This window comes from Melanerpes formicivorus, unplaced genomic scaffold (genome assembly GCF_026170545.1).
Source record: "Melanerpes formicivorus ecotype bairdi unplaced genomic scaffold, bMelFor1.0.p_v2 SCAF_2, whole genome shotgun sequence".
Lineage (NCBI taxonomy): Eukaryota > Metazoa > Chordata > Aves > Piciformes > Picidae > Melanerpes > Melanerpes formicivorus.
This window is the reverse complement of record NW_027142354.1, coordinates 32,633,087-32,649,428: the sequence shown is the minus strand read 5'-3', so window position 1 is coordinate 32,649,428 and position 16,342 is coordinate 32,633,087. Positions and strand designations below refer to the sequence as shown.

At 37.7% G+C, this 16,342-nt stretch overlaps 1 protein-coding gene across 1 annotated transcript in view; it reads right to left on the bottom strand.

Annotated features, from left to right (window-relative positions):
* Positions 1-16,342, bottom strand: part of SDCCAG8 (SHH signaling and ciliogenesis regulator SDCCAG8) — a 117,937-nt gene that overhangs the window by 33,096 nt on the left and 68,499 nt on the right. The window contains 1 exon segment of the mRNA XM_068155484.1: positions 11,416-11,547. Within this exon segment, the coding sequence (XP_068011585.1) occupies positions 11,416-11,547 (132 nt within the window).

The window sequence follows — 16,342 nt, the reverse complement described above, 5'->3', positions numbered from 1 at the left end:
GGACTTCTTAAAAAGGGTTTTGTTTGACTCAAATACTGCATATTGCACATTACTCAATTTATTCAAGTCAAAGGTGAGATATCAAGCAGGCCTTAATGGGATTTGGGTCTTCTGCCCCACAAAGTCTGCAATTTCAAACACAAGCCTTAGGTAACTAACCACAAACCCAATCTAGAACAAACTCAGTGAAGACCATATTCAGCTTTAATATGTATTTTTCCACATCAACTAAAGCTGCAAGAGTAAAGGAGGGTGTAGATGGCCATTGCCCCACAGTGATCATTACAGTGTCCTTCCATTTTCAGAGACAAAGCATCACACAGAGAAATGTTGAGTTTAATTTCCAAGCTACATTATCTCACACAATTATATACTCCTTATGAAAAAAGCAAAGAACTATACAATGGTCAGATACCTCAGCAAGGCACTATCACAAATAATTGCCTGCTACAATTAACCTTTTTGGCTTAAAGTCCTGACTTCTTCATCCTATGTCCTTAATTCAGAGGCTTCTGCTTTTGTTACTCACTACCAATTTCTCCAAACCCAGCAATGTCAAGAGGTCAACAATTACATTGTTCAGAATACACCACGAAAGTAAGAGTGACCCTATATCATCATCTTCCCCTTTGATCATCCCTTTATTTGACTGTATTTCAGTAAATTATCCATGTAGTTTTTATTTTGACAGCTCTCTTTACAGCAGTAAAACAAAATGTGTGCATTGCAAATGGCAAAGATTCAAATTTCAGCTATGTTTATCCAAAATAGCACTGAACTGCTTCTCTACTTATGCTATACTGCCTACAGCCTTACGGAAGGGGAGACAGATGGGATGAATTTAGCAGGGAAACAGCTGTGGCTTGAAGAAGAGACAAGCAAAAGTTTTGCTATCAGGCTTCATTATGTATCAAGGTACCAGTAAAATGTGTATCCGTAAGGCAGCCAAAAAAAGTGTTTTTCATTTGACTAGTGATAATTACCTTTTCTCTACAGCTGATAATGTTCTAATCAGCACTAAATAGGTATAATAATTAAGCAATAATGTAAGACAGGCAGTGCCTTGCTGGGAATTATTGCTTGCCTCGGGTGTGTTGTGAGGCATAAGGCTGAAGGGTGAGTGACTTCAGCCACACGAGAAATATAATAATCCTCTAGAAATACACTGCCTGGAGTGGCTTCTTGCTATTAAAAGTAGAAATTTTAAAAGGACAAAATGTTAGATGCATTTTCTGTGGATTTTACTGACATGGGATGACATTACAGAAAGTCTGAAGAAATTCCATTCCCGCTTTCCTTGGGAAAGCCCTTTCCCAAGGATACACTTGCCTCTGATCAGCTTGTTTGTGCATTTTATTCAGAAAACTGACTTGAAAAGCACAGGTATTTGCATCACATAAGACATGTGTGACAAGGCTCAGCAGATTACAACAGCCTTCATGACGGTAAAAGTTAGTGGGCTTTTAAGTGACAAGCTTCCAAATGTTTATTCTAGACAATTGTCCATACATGGTGTCAATTCACAGACAAACATTTTTTTTGAGTTCTGAAATCTGTGTGTGCATATCTATGCATATATGCATACACTGAGGTGGGGGTTTTATTTTTATATATAAAAGGTCAGCCACTCAAGTGATCCACGCAAAGACAGGAAAAAAAGACAAACCAAGAATCTCAAAGTTGTTTTTGACTACATGCAAGTAACGTAGCTAAAACGAAGGCTAAATCCCTGTTAGTGTAGGAAGTGCTAGTGTAGCACTCCAAAAAATTACAGCGCTTTATGTAAGCAGAGAAAAGATTAATGTAATTTCAGCCATACCACTGTGAAAACCTTTTGAAACCAGAGATCTGGAAGCAGTTAGCAACCTTGAGTTAAATCAAATCGGTGTTCTAAAGATCACTCAGGATCAAGTCCCAGGTAACAAGATGCCATGTTTGGGACAAGGATGCATTTCCACTACGGATGGAATCTCTCTCTCTGAGGTTAAAAAGAACTTTTGTAAAACTAACTCACTAAGTTCCTCATTCTTTCCCTCCATATGTGAATTTACTGTTCACAAAGAATAAGTTAAAAAACTCCACAGAATAATTGATTACCTTCTCCATTTCTTGCATATTTTCCATCTTTAATACTTTATTTCAGAACCAAGTAGAGAAGCCCTGAGCAGGAATAATACTATCCTGAGTAGACTAGAGATATAGATGCTGAGTAGGTCTTATCATAGCACCCTTCCTTACAGCCACTTTCATAATCTCGACTTCATTAAAAACATATGTAAGATAGCATTTTGAAAAACAAGCACAATGTCTGTTACTATTAGACTACTACCAACTAGTACCATTGCCAGGCAAAATAAGCACAACTACTTTTTAGTACTTCAGTTTTTAGGATGGTAATTTTTTTTAAGAGTGCTTTCAAACTGATAATGCATTATGACTGGAGCTCCAGAAAAGAATGGTATTTTGAGTTTGACAAGAAATAGTCAAAAGAACATTTTATCTGTGTTTTAGAGAACAAAACCAGTGGAAAAAGAAGTCTTCAGTCTCATAATGTATAAACAACAGCACTTCCAATTAGTTTAAAAGGTGGGGGAAAAAACCATGAAGGAAAAAAATACCTATATCTTTAAGTGTAACATTACTTACAGAACTACTGACACAAGACACATCAAGGATAAACACTTGAAGATTCAAAAGCAAGTCAGATTTATACATGGAAAATACAAGCATTCACAGTTATATTAACTTTGATAGGAGCAGGACTGGACTCTGCAGAAGCAGTCTAAACACTGAAGCTATCAGGAAAAAGCAGTCTTCCAATAACCCTGCAAAAATCTTCTCACTTAATATATTAAAAACATAAATCGTCATTAGTTTTGAGTCTCCTTCTCTTACCACAACAACCTTGAGAGCAAGCAGGGGCATAGATTTTATTACAGAGATGGTAAATTTTCATGATGCACTTGAAAAGCTATTTAAATGTTATCATCTATCTTCATTTTCAGTTCTCCCTATATGGAACGGAGGGTTCCAAATAGCCTTAGTCTGAAAATCTCAGAGTAATATACAGAGAGCAAAACCAGAAGGAAATCTGCTACTGCTTCAAGTAGTTTGCCAAATGGGTTAACAGTCAGATTTTACTATTATTGTGAGTTCACTTCAGGCCCAATAGAAAGATTCCAATTACTGTTAAATATCCCAACTAGGTATTTACTGCTGAACTACTGCATAGTCTTAGTCTCACAGTGGCTATTTGAAAACTCTTTCTTTTTTTAATGTTCTAACATATCACAGGGATATCACAGAAATACAGTACAGAAAAATGAACCTTGAAAATGTAGATGCAATACAATATGGAAGAAAGAAAACAGGGTCAGGCATTTCAACAATTCCGGTCTTTAGCTAGTCAAAACAATCAGGACTTGCTAAAGATTGTTGAATGATATGTACTTCTAGGAAGAACATGAGGGAGGTTGTCCTCCAGAATTTACACCGCATTTGAAAGGCTATTATCCCAGGTAGAAGTCATTATTCTGTAGCTCTGGACAGCTCTTAGCAGACAATTTAAATGAACTGTGACATGTTTTCTATGCTGTTTCATATCAGAAAAGGAGAACTTTGATCTAGCCTGCTCACTTTCTATTGCACATCTCTGGGGATAGTGGTAAGACTGGTCCCTGAGATCCAGCAACTGAAGGTGTCTCAAAGAACGTATGGTGGTAAAAGGCAATTGGTGGATTAACACAGAAAAGACCAGAAGCAACCCCTAACCAAAATCAACACAGCTGCAGGTTTCTAGCAAATAGAGAAGAATTATCCCTGGAAAACCACAGTACAGTTCTCTCCAATGACGCACATTTTTCAGCACATGTTTTTCAGCATCATTTTATAAAGGGTAGAAAGGAAGACCCTGGAAACTACCAACCTGTCAGCCTCACTTCCATACCTGGGAAGATCATGGAACAGATCCTCCTAGATGCCATGCTCAGGCACATAGAGGACAGGCAGGTGATTCAAAACAGCCAGCATGCCTTTATTAGGGGCAGGTCCTGCCTGACTAACCTTGTGGCTTTCTATGACAAAATGACTGTCAGTAGATAAGGGACAACCTATAGATGTGATCTATCTGGACTTCTGCAAGGCCTTTGACAAAGTCCCCCACAACATCCTACTCACAGAGTTGGAGAGATATGGATTTGATGGTTGGACAGTTCAGTGGATAAGGAATTGGCTGGATGATCACATCCAGAGGGTGGTGCTCAATGGCTTGAAGTCCAGATGGAGAGCAGTGACAAGCGGTATTCCTCAGGGGTCCATACTGGAACCTCTGGTGTTTAATACTTTTATCAATGAGATAGACAGTGGGATTGAGTGCACCATCAGCAAGTTCGCAGATGGCACCATGTGCTGTCACCAGAGGGATGGGATGTCATCCAGAGGGATCTGGTCAATCTGGAGAGGTGGGCCCAGGTGAATCTCATGAGGTTCAACAAGAGCAAATGCAGGCTTCTGCATCTGGGCCAGAATAAGCCTCACTATCAATGCAGATTAGGGGATGAGGTGATAGAAAACAGCTCTGTGGAAAAGGACTTGGGGGTGCTGAAGGATGAGAAGCTGGAGATGAACAGGCAGTGCGAGCTTGCAGCCCAGAAGGCAAACCACATCTTGGGCTGCATGTGTGGCCAGCATATCAAGTGAGGTGATTCTGTCACTTTATTCTGGTGAGACCTCACCTGGAGTACTGTGTACAGGTCTAGAGCGCTCAATACAGGAAGGACATGGACCTGATGGAGCATGTCCAGAGGAGGGCCACAAAAATGATCAGGGGGTTGGAGCACCTCTGCCTACAAAGACAGGTGAAGGGAGGTGGGCTTATTCAGCCTGGAGGAGAAGACTTTGCAAGACCTAATAGCAGCCTCCCACGGGGCACACAAGAAGGATGGAGAGAGACTGTTTACAAAGGCCTGTAGTGATAGGATGAGAGGTAATGTCTTCAAACTAGAGAAGAGTAGATTTAGGTTGGATGTTATGGACAGGTTCTTGACCATGAGGGTGGTGGAACACTGGAACAGTTTGCCCAGGGAGGTGGTTTGGGCTCCATCCCTAAATGCATTCAAGGTGAGGCTCGACAGGTCTCTGGGCAACCTGATCTAGTCAAAGATACCCCTGATTATTGCAGAGGGCACTGGACTAGATGACCTTTGGAGGTCTGTTCCAACCCAGACCATTCTATGATTCTATGATCAATGTTATGATTTGCATAGGGCCAAGCTTTTCCAGATCTTGCCACATCAAGGAGAGTCTGGGCTGAGCTGTCAAAGATATCACCTTTATGCACCTCCATTTTAGAGGAGAGACTCAAGAATTCTTCCTTAATGCTAAATTAACATTTAAGTTTGAAAACCAACAACTGTGCTGACAACAGAAAGTAACAAGAACAGCCAGGAACCTTATGCTGTGCTATTTTATGTCAGGGCTTATTACATTCCTGGTAGACAAGAACACAAGCTTACTATTAGTGAGCTGAAGGTTTTGACTCCAACAAGTTGGGGCACAGGGGCACAAACAAGAACCATTCTCATGTCTGTTTTGGAGAAGTCAGAGTACATCAAAGCTGTAGAGTAGAAGAATGGACAATTACCAGACTCTTAGCAGAGGAGGCATTAGAGTGTTGATAGCTGTTCAACACAGAAGCAAGCAAACCTGGCTATTTTTCCACCGAGCTCTTTGAGACACTGACTACTGCCCAGTTTACAAGATCATCTTCCCAGATACTATTCTCCAATTTCTAAAAAAAGTATAATTGTGGTGACCAGCTGTCTTGATGTGCAAAGTGAACATGGACACTGTCACTTTCCCCTCTACATCCTCTTTCTCACACTATTGTTTTGTGCAATTAAAGCAGATGAGGCATTAACTGATCCTTAAAGAAGCTAACTCAGCAGTTACCAGTCCATTAATGTGACCTCAAAGGCAGGAAAAGCATACAAAAGGATTTTAAAACAGTAAGAATATAAGGCCATGAAAATAAATGGTAAACACGAGAAACTGAAACAAGTTAGGCAAAGCAGATTCTGTCACATCAACCCTGAACTCTGACAGCTGTTTTTCTGGTTTGTTTTGGTTTGTGTTTTTGATAAAGGAAATGCAATAAATCTTACCTACATTAACTTCAGCAAAACATTAAATATCATGCCCCGTCTGCAAGCTGTTAAGTAAGTGATTGAAAGAGCACAGTCAACAGGACCAACTGAAGGTGAGGAAGAATTACAAGTGGATTTCTTCAAGTTTAAACAGATTTTTGAATATTTTGTATTATGACTCAGCACAAAAAGTGGGAGTGGGCTGATGAATTGAGGAGACGTCATCAGCCTGGAGAAGGTCTGAGATACTGCACAGAAGAAAGAGATGACTCAGAAAACTGGAACAGCAGACATGGGATGAAACTTTACAGTACAAAATCTTACTCTAGGGACTTAACACACACTCTTTTCACAGCAAAAGTCTCTGCTAACAACTTATATTTACTTGGGAGGAAGAGGTCTTGAGTGCACTTCTTGGACAGAGAAGGATTACAAATCAAAAATCTCTATTCATAAGTATTAATACTAGCAGCAAACCAACTACTGTGATTTTATGTATCCATTATTTGAAATTGCTGGTACATTTTTACATGTGTGTTTATACATATTACACACATATGTGTCTCAATTCTCATATATATATATTCTGTCATGCATAAATGATCTTGCATGCACTATCATGTAGTAAGAACAACAAAAAATAAATCAGGAAAAACCTTTAAAATCATTGTGTCAAACTGAATGTCACATTTTCTCCCTTAACTTCTCATGGGGTCCATTTAAGAATACATTTTATCTATTCTTGCAGATATTCTTATCCATAAGAATCATACATTTCCCTGTAGGTAGAATACATGTTGTGCCATACACACATTTCTGCACAGTTGCTGCACTACACTAGAATGTCTGAAGGGGAAGACAACTCAGGTAGTTGGCTATAGACACGTCTCAGCAACATGGCAACAATTTGACACATAGAGTCTTTATAAATCCAATGTCTATGAAGTCAAACAAATCTCCTTCTTATTTATAGTAACAGGCAGGAGCAGATCTCTGCCGTCTTGTTACACAGATGGCTGTAACATTTTTATAGTTAACTTACAACCACTGATGCCTGAGGAATAGACACACATCTGCCCCAAACTGCCAGTCCTGTAGGCTCTTCTTTTTAACTTTAGCTAGCAAAAATACAGTCGAAATACATATAACATTACCACCTCCAAAGAGCTACCACAGGAGGAAGTCCCATGCACACATTACATCAGAAATAACACTAATACCAACTCTAATCACAAAAAAAAAAAAAGTAAATTAAAAATCTGTAGCCCCAGGTGCCTTCTACTGAATTTCATTTGAAAAAAAATGTTTGGGAAAGAAGACAGTAGAAACTTAAATTTATGTTTTTATAAGAGAGTCTGTTGATATCTTTTATGTTCTGCTGCTTCATAAAAAGTAAAGACATAGCTGGCTCATCTTGAAAAAAAGAAAAGCAATTGCCTAGGATTTTCTCCTGCTTGAAGACACCAGTCCACATTTGCTGTCTTTCCACACATCATCTGGGTCTTTGGTGGGAAACGTACACAACTTAAATGCTTCCCATTTTAGACACTGCCTGTCCACAGGAGAATTTCCATGATTTAGATGACTTGCAATAACAATGCTTGCTCTACGAGAATAATAGATACAGAAAACCAAGCCATAATTGAACAACCTACAAGAGTTGTTAACTAAGTTCAATGAATACTCAAATAGAATGATGAAATCCTGACCCATGGCAGCTTGGCCAAATACTACTCATTCAGAAACATGTTCCATCAATAACAGATCTAGGCAGATTCTTGTCTTTTTTCTTCTTGCTCCTCAAACTATAAGAAAATAGAGCTTGTGAGAAATCTGATCTGTGTTTACAGATCTGGTTGAACTACAGAAGTGAAAATGCATGCCCTGGAATTAAGTTTGAAAACAGGTAAAGGAGAGAACAAACAAACATAATGTCTCGAGTCATCCAATTAGTTTGATTTTGCATTTTTCTTCATCTGGAATCTGTTTTTTGGGGGGGGATGCTTTTTGGTTTTTCGTTTTGTTTTGTGGCACAGAAGGAAAGCAGAAAGTTAGTTTAACCTCTTATTTTTGCTATATATTCTTTTTTCCTTAGTTTTCTATCTTTATAGCTCCCTTCTAAGATATTTTGTACTTTCTACTATCTTCTAACTTCTACTATGAACATGTGTCTACAGAACAGGAATTTAAAAAATTTTATATTAAAATTTTCTTTGAGGTTGAAAATTTATATTGTGTGCCCTACATCACATTAATACTTTTGAGATAATCTACTTAGCTAAACAAAGCACTGTCTAAAATTATAAGTACAGAGCTGCAAAAAAAAAAAAAAAAAAAGCAGCAAAGCAATATAAAAAGAAAGAAATATGTATCTAAAGCAGAGATCCACAGTGTTGCTATTCTAATAATATTAAATGAACATCTCTTCACAAGCTTCACTGCAGTCTGAACATGTCACCCTGCATCTTCCAAGTCAAGTTTGTATCACCTGTATCGTTTAACATCTACCTGTTCTAATGCTCTATTTCACTGAGCAAAAACACACTGAGAGAGATCACTATTTGCACTACAGTGAAGACGCTGATTCAAAAATCATCTTTAATGCCTGCAATTTATAGTAATCTCTTTCTTTAAAGCCTGCTTCTGTCACCTTGGACTATATTATATTCCTTTGCAACACATTCAGACAGAAAGATAGGAATGGCACAGAAAACATCATCTTGTTCATTTTCAGGAACTCAACTATCACAATTTCCAAAACATTGTTGCCCCAAAAGAAATTCCAGCTGATCAGTTAGATCTTGGCTGTTCCACAGAATTGTTATATCAGAACCTGTCATATTCTTCCAGGAGAATGCAAGTAGTGATAGATTTCTTCTTAAACAAATATCGTTAAGTCCTTATTATTCAAATGCAAATGCTAGGTCCCAAGTTAAAGTGAAAGTCATTTTGACACAAGAAACTTTCTAAAGAGAACCAGAATAGAATAGAACAGAATAAACCAGGTTGGAAGAGACCTTCAAGATCATCACGTCCAACCTATCACCCAATGAATAACAATGGATAGACAAGAAACCAGTAATCATCCTTAACATTATTTTGCTGTGATTATTAGTATCAGAGTGATGGGTGAAAACACAAATCACATTTTTTGTTTTTCTGTCTTTAGTCAGACCTCTATTTTCAAACTCAGATGAGAAAAATCACTGTTTTTATTTGGTGGAAGTCCCTCAGCATAAATATGAGGAACTGAAAGATTCACTTGTTACAGTAGCTACAGTATCTGCTTTTCTTCACCTAGATCTCAGTACTTCATAGCTAATTTATAGCATTTGGGAACCAACACTGAAAATAGAGTACATTCTTCACACGGAAAGTAAAAATCAGATTACACTGATATTTTAAAAGCAGCTTATTATATCACCCTTGTAATTTTTCATCTGGATTTAAAATTAATATAGTGCAAGATCACCATTAAAAACATATTGAATTCCCTCTATAAAAAATGCTGTAAAGTATACTATTCATAATTCAGATAGAATATATAAATATGGCAGGGATTATCAGGTAAAATAATTAATAAGACAAATGTTATCACTGGCCTGTTTTCTCTCCTTGTTGTCAGCAAAACAGTGGCAGAAGGTGAGGCACTGCCTGCAGCATGACCACTCTGCTTTCAAACCACTTTTCTCTTCTAGATTAATCCTTTCGATCTTTCCCAGCATAAGTCATTGCTGCTGCAGCAGGGAATTAACAACATTTTCCAGTAGATCTATTTTATTTGGTTCTGACAGAGGAAATGTCCTAAAAACTTAGAGAGCACTTAAATTCAACTAGATACTAGCAATTATACGGAAGAAAAAACAAGAATGGAAAGAAAACAATTTTTGTTTCCCTAGAAAGCAACCTTGAGTCCTCAAGTACATGTCCCACATATACTGAGAATCCACCACAAACGAAGAAGCCAAAAGGAAGGAAAGATAAATGGAAAGATTATGTGGCCACATAGACCAGGAACACAGTTACAGCATTTTGGATTTCTTTGTTCTCTAAGCTATATTATAGATGATGACAATCTGGGCTTACAGAAGAACAGGATGAATTACAGAAAGAAATCTGAAAAGGAGGAGGAAAGAAGGGGGTCTGGACAACTAAAAAGAATGCACGGAGAGCATGCAAGAAAGAAGCTGATATATGGACTGAGAACAAAGAGATGGCAGGAAGAAAAAAGAAAAAAAAAGAAAGTTAAAAATCAGTGGTTGAGAAAAAGAGCATACAAGACTGGCTGCTTCAATATAAGCAAGCTCTGTTCCTGTCAGGTGGTTAGTGGTCCAGAAAAATGGCAAACCAGAATTTTTCCCAGTCAGGACGATCTAGTCTAAATGAAGTTAAATTACATTTTGCCTTTCACTACTGACAAGAGGTAGCCTGGCTGATTGAGTTTGCAGAGTTGCCTCTTAGCTATCTTCTCATCTTTATTCTCTACCTATACAATCATGCCTCAGTTCTTTCTAGTGCCTGTTACACTGAATGGGGAGCAGAAAACAGAACAAGAGAGTATAGATGAACTTTTTGATATGATTAAGAAAAGTCTCCACAATGATCTAACCCAAACCACATCATAAGGTGTTATCAGTCTGGATACTCTGGCCTGAACAGCCATGGCATTGGTTAAAATATTCCATAGTAGTTTTTCTATAGTTGCTCCCAGCTTTTGTGAAGAAATTGTTGCGTGTCTAAAAAGGGCAGTCATGCCTGGAAGCGGTTAATAGTTCTCTGATTACTAAGATCTTCAGTAAGATTCGCTTGTTTGTACAAGCTGAATATTACTGGGAAAGATAAGATGGTGAACTCCAAAAATACACCTATTACGTGGCATAACAGAATTCACATCTGTACTCAACATTCTTAGCACTGAATAACCTCTCTCCTTCCTCCCTTCTCCCACCCTCTTTTTTTTTTTTCTTTAATATGATAAGACAATCCATCCAAGTTAGAGCAGAGAACAGCCGAAGCAGCCCACACACATATGTACTAAGCTTGAATTCTTTGGAAGACTACGGTGTTCAAGCTTTCCTTTTATTTATCCAAAATGGCACAAGCAAAAGATGTTACAAAAAAAAATGTTGACAGAATGCCTGGGGAAAATTGGTGGTCATTTTCATAAGGGAAGAATATTACCTTTGACAATGGAGTGTCATTTTTATGTTTACACAACACAACAAGTACAGAAGAGCATACCACACACTGACAGATTAAAAGGACCTCCTACCTCGACTTCATCCTCTCATGCATTCTCCCATGCTGGATACATTGTTGGTCCAATTCATCATTCTGTTTCTGCACCTTCTCCAATCTGCCATGAAGATATTCTTTTTCCTGACTAAGCTGGTTGACTTCAGATCTAGAGAAACACAGTGATGATGGATGTTGTCAGATTTCACCCTGCAGCGTGCTACCAATATGTGGCTTCAGCATTTATAAAATTTTATACATGTATAAGTAATGCATAAAACAAGCTATTAGTAGAACTTACAGGAACAAAACTGTTTCAAATAATCTTAAAACAAAAGAACATGAAGCTGAATGGTATCTGGTAAATATGTCCATAGTAGTAACCACTCAGTCATAGACTGGCTATGCTAACTTCAGCCTAATTTAAACAGGTATGTCATTCAGCTTTACACATTAATGTTAAATAAGATCAACAATATTAAATTCATACTTGTTAAGCATTTTGAAGACACATTTCAACAACTTTCTTCATAAAAGCTACTGTCTAGTTTTAAAAATGGCTACTCACAACTTGTTCAACATTTACTGCACTGTACAGGTTGAAATCTCAATAGTGGTACTGTTTTAGAAACTTCATTAATCTAATGTGCCCAAAATACCATTACATGGATTTAAAAAAAAAAAGGGGGGGGAAGCAACAAGCAACACATTAAGAGGGGAAATTAATAAACCCTTAAGAAACAAGGGACAAATCATACAGGCACACCCTAATCAACATAAAACTTGGCAGAGCCTTTAAGAAAATTAGTCACTTCTAGCAATTCTGATTCTTCACGACTGTGCAGATCCCTGGATGACCTGGGACTGCTACTTGCTACATCTCTAACCATCAGCCCATGGAGGAATAGGCATGAGCTGTTTCTTAATATCAGGAAAAGATCTCAGATTAAATTGTGATAAAATATACATTATGCACTTGTAGAGTTTAACTATTTGGAAAAGGTTAATGAGAACGTGTCAGAATCTGCTATACCAACAGAAAGCAAGAATCAAAAGGAAGCAATTATTTTTTTTTTTATGGCATCTGCCACTCCAGATCTTGAGGTTAAAAAGCTTCAGATATATCTTTAAATCACAAAATTAAATATGCTGCAGTTACGGCAGAAAGATACTTTACCTTTCTGGCTGTTACAGAATGCAACAACAACTGACAATCTGAAAAATACAACAAAGTGCAGGGGGGAAGGAATACTACTCCCTCAAAAACATGTTGTTACTCTGACAAGTCAAATCTGGAAATGACAACATACTCTTCTCCTGTTTAAATAGAGAACAATGCATGATATCATCTGTGAATCTGAAAACTTAGTAGGGGAAACTTTGGAAGAAGACAGTATGCAACTGAATTTAGATAAGGAGTTGCATCTTTATTAAAGAACAACACTGACAAATACATCATGATTGTGGTGATGTATTTGTACTTCCAACTTAAACATGCAAGAGTTTCCTGGAGAGGCACGTAGCAGTGGGCAGAATGTTACAGGAAGGCAACTGAAGTTGAATTTTTATACCAATCATTTAACAGAAACACTAGTAGCTTACATGCCAGCAATAAAAAAGCATTACCAGCTGGCCCAATTTTTATCACACAGTATGAATGTGGTCTGTACTTGATACTATAAGGAAAAATCAGTGGATAAAAGTAAAGGTCCACTGCAGAGCAGCTCAACAAAGACACAGAATCACCAAGGTTGGGAGAGACCTCAAAGATCATCAAGTGCAACCTGTCACCACAGACCTCATGACTAAACCATGACACCAAGTGCCACATCCAATCCCCTCTTGAACACCTCCAGGGATGGCTAACAACTCTCTCAGTGAAGAACTTTCTCCTCACCTTGAGCCTAAACTTCCCCTGGCACAGCTTGAGACTATGTCCTCTTGTTCTGGTGCTGGTTGCCTGGGAGAAGAGACCAACCCCCTCCTGGCTACCACCACCCTGACATCACAAAGCCCACTTAAATGGTAACAGAAACTAAATTCAAGATTGTGTTCCCTTTTTGTCAGCAAAATACAACAAGAGCATTTGCCATGTGAAGAACGCTGTAATTATCACATTTGTAGGGTTTCCCAACCAGTGAATCCTGATGGTTTTTCTGTATTTGTATGTGGCTATCTCATTCACAGAAACAGTGGAAGCAACTTTTAAAGCAACAAAAATGTCAAAAGTTTTAAAAGGACCAAAACCAAGAGTAGCATCCTTATTGTGTAAAACACAGATCTAAATGGCTGATAATTTGAACCATGCTACTTGTGTTCACTTCTCCTAAATCACTTTCTGTAATTACACTGGAACTCAGAAAAAACAGTAAAAAAGGAAAAAAGATTCCTTCCAGTTAAGACTACCTACACATTTCCCTTCTAAGTAAATATCCACACAGATTCAAGTATTTTATTACATTGAAATGCTGGAGGACAGCACACAGGAAGGGTGGAATGCTTATTAAGGTCAATGTTAAAAGGTTCACATTTCAGCATTTAAGAGGGAACACCAGTCTCAGTACTAGGCTGAGTACCACACACCCACCTCACATTCCAAAGTTTAAGATAGAAGTTCATTCTATGCACCATTTAAATAACTTTAAAATTGTTGGGTTGAAAACAACTCTCATAAAACCATAAATGCAATAAGCCTGAAAAACTGTACTTAACACGATAGTGCATTTATACTAGGAGCAGCGATTCCACCCAGCCAGAGGTAGGGCCACGTCTGCAGAAGTGCTGCTGAACTACTCTGTTCCCAAGCTGCCACAACAGGAATTGGAGAGAGTGGGACAAGTGTCAATGTACACAGTCCTGAACTTCAGAGAGAGCCCATGCATAATGCCAGGGAAAGAGGTAAATAAGAAAAATCTATGCACTAAGCAATGTCTGAATGATCCGGAACAACTAAAGGACACAGCATGAACATGCTGATGTTGTTCTACAAGACCTACTTTGGGTCTAACAGACTGAGTAGTAAGCTGTAGTGAACTTCAGAGAAAACGAAGCATGCAAACATTTGGACTGTTGCCATCTGAGATGATTTCTGAGTGGAGCTGCACTTCTGCAGGTTCAGCATGGCCCCACCAGACAGACAGTCATGTTCATGTATCTGTATAAGCTTCTGAGATCTGATAGACTAAGGAGACCAGTAAGAAATCTGTACTATTACAAAAATGCACTGAGCAAAGCTGTGTCTCATGAAAATTTAAAATGCATGCTTGTAAGTAGATGGGTAACAGATTTTGTCAAATCTCATTTACTTGTTAGTATATTCAAAATAACTGATGATGACTGGAGGTAGGACAGGAACAACCACAAAAGAAAAAAAAAAAAAAAAAAAAAAAAAAAAATCATATGCTTCTGGATCTGTTCAACCACCAAGAAAGTCTTAATTTCTATTTAAAAACAAATTTCAGTTTTTATCTACAGTCCTTGCTGGAAGACTCTTGGAAAAAACCCAGATTCTTCAATAATATTCAAATAGTGGAGGCAAAGAACCAACAAATGTTAAATAGCCACAATTCAAAATCAGTCTTAGGATATTTTTAGGATGTGCTGCTTTTTGCACACTAAGATAGCAATGCTGCCTTTACTCCTCCGGACTACCTTTTGCATTGCAGTGCTTTTAAGTACTTCCTTTTCCTACTTTTAAAACCAATTGTTTACTTGTACAGCAATTAAATACTTGCTCTAAAATATTTTCTGCTGACACAGTATTGTTGCATATCATTTAAATGACTGATCCTTCAGACAGACCGTTTCATGTCTTTGTATGGCTACCTTCAACAAATGTTTCACTTCTGGTATTGAGCGCAATGACTGCAGTCAACCAAACATGCATAAAAAATAGTTCAGCCGAGTGTGTGTTCTTTACTTCAATTAAACTCACACAGTTGGATGCCTACTGTTGCCAAACCAGTAATATAATTTATACATTATAGTCCAAAACAGTAAAACTACACTAAAAGTCATTTAACAATATTTATAACACCATAAAATACAGTGTTAAAATATATGAACTGCAATATGTACCAAAATGATAAAATTTGCTTCTCATCATCAGTGATTAGAAGCAGGATCATTGCTCTAGCTTCAATACTCACAACCCTGGTGACAGATTAGAATTCAAATCTTAATGATCAATTTACAATTAACAAGATAGAAGCGAAACAAATTAAACCAACCATTATATATAATGAGACCCAATGGACTCCCATTGTTCCCCTTAATTACAAAACGCAAATCACAAATACACAGTGGGTAGTGTTAAGCATTAATCTACAACCTAGAAACTCAGACACCGACAATCTGAACAACAACAAAAAAACACCCAACAAAAAAATAACCCCAAACCACCACCACCACCACCACAAAATCCCAACAGAATAACTTCAAAGAAATCAACAAAGGACTGTATTTTTAAATATGCCTATGCATACAAAACCCTTCACAGTCATAGTATCTCCTTTCTGTGCAGCTTGAGGAGGTTATCATTTGCCTGACATTGTCTTTCTGAAGCTGTCCGAATCCTGGTTCCATCTTAGATATGAACAAGAAAACTTCAGTCTACATTTCTCAGAAAGTCTGTATTAAATATAAAAGCATATGTGCATTTCAGAGGCATCGTACCAAAACTGTGCAAATATGTAGTTGTCTGAAATACCTCTTACTACAAATGGGCCCTTTGCTTTCTATCAAACCCCAAAACTTGGTACTGATAGTACACAGTTATTTCTTAACTCCATGGAAACCAATGCACAAAAATTCTAGAAGTATAGCAAGAGAGCATACCCCCAGGTCCAGAATTCAGTTTATAAGGTCAAAACCACAGAAACAAAATTAAAATAATTTCTGTGCAGATAGGACATGCCACTGCTTCATGATCTGTTTATCAATGCACATGAGAGCTAAGTTATAAA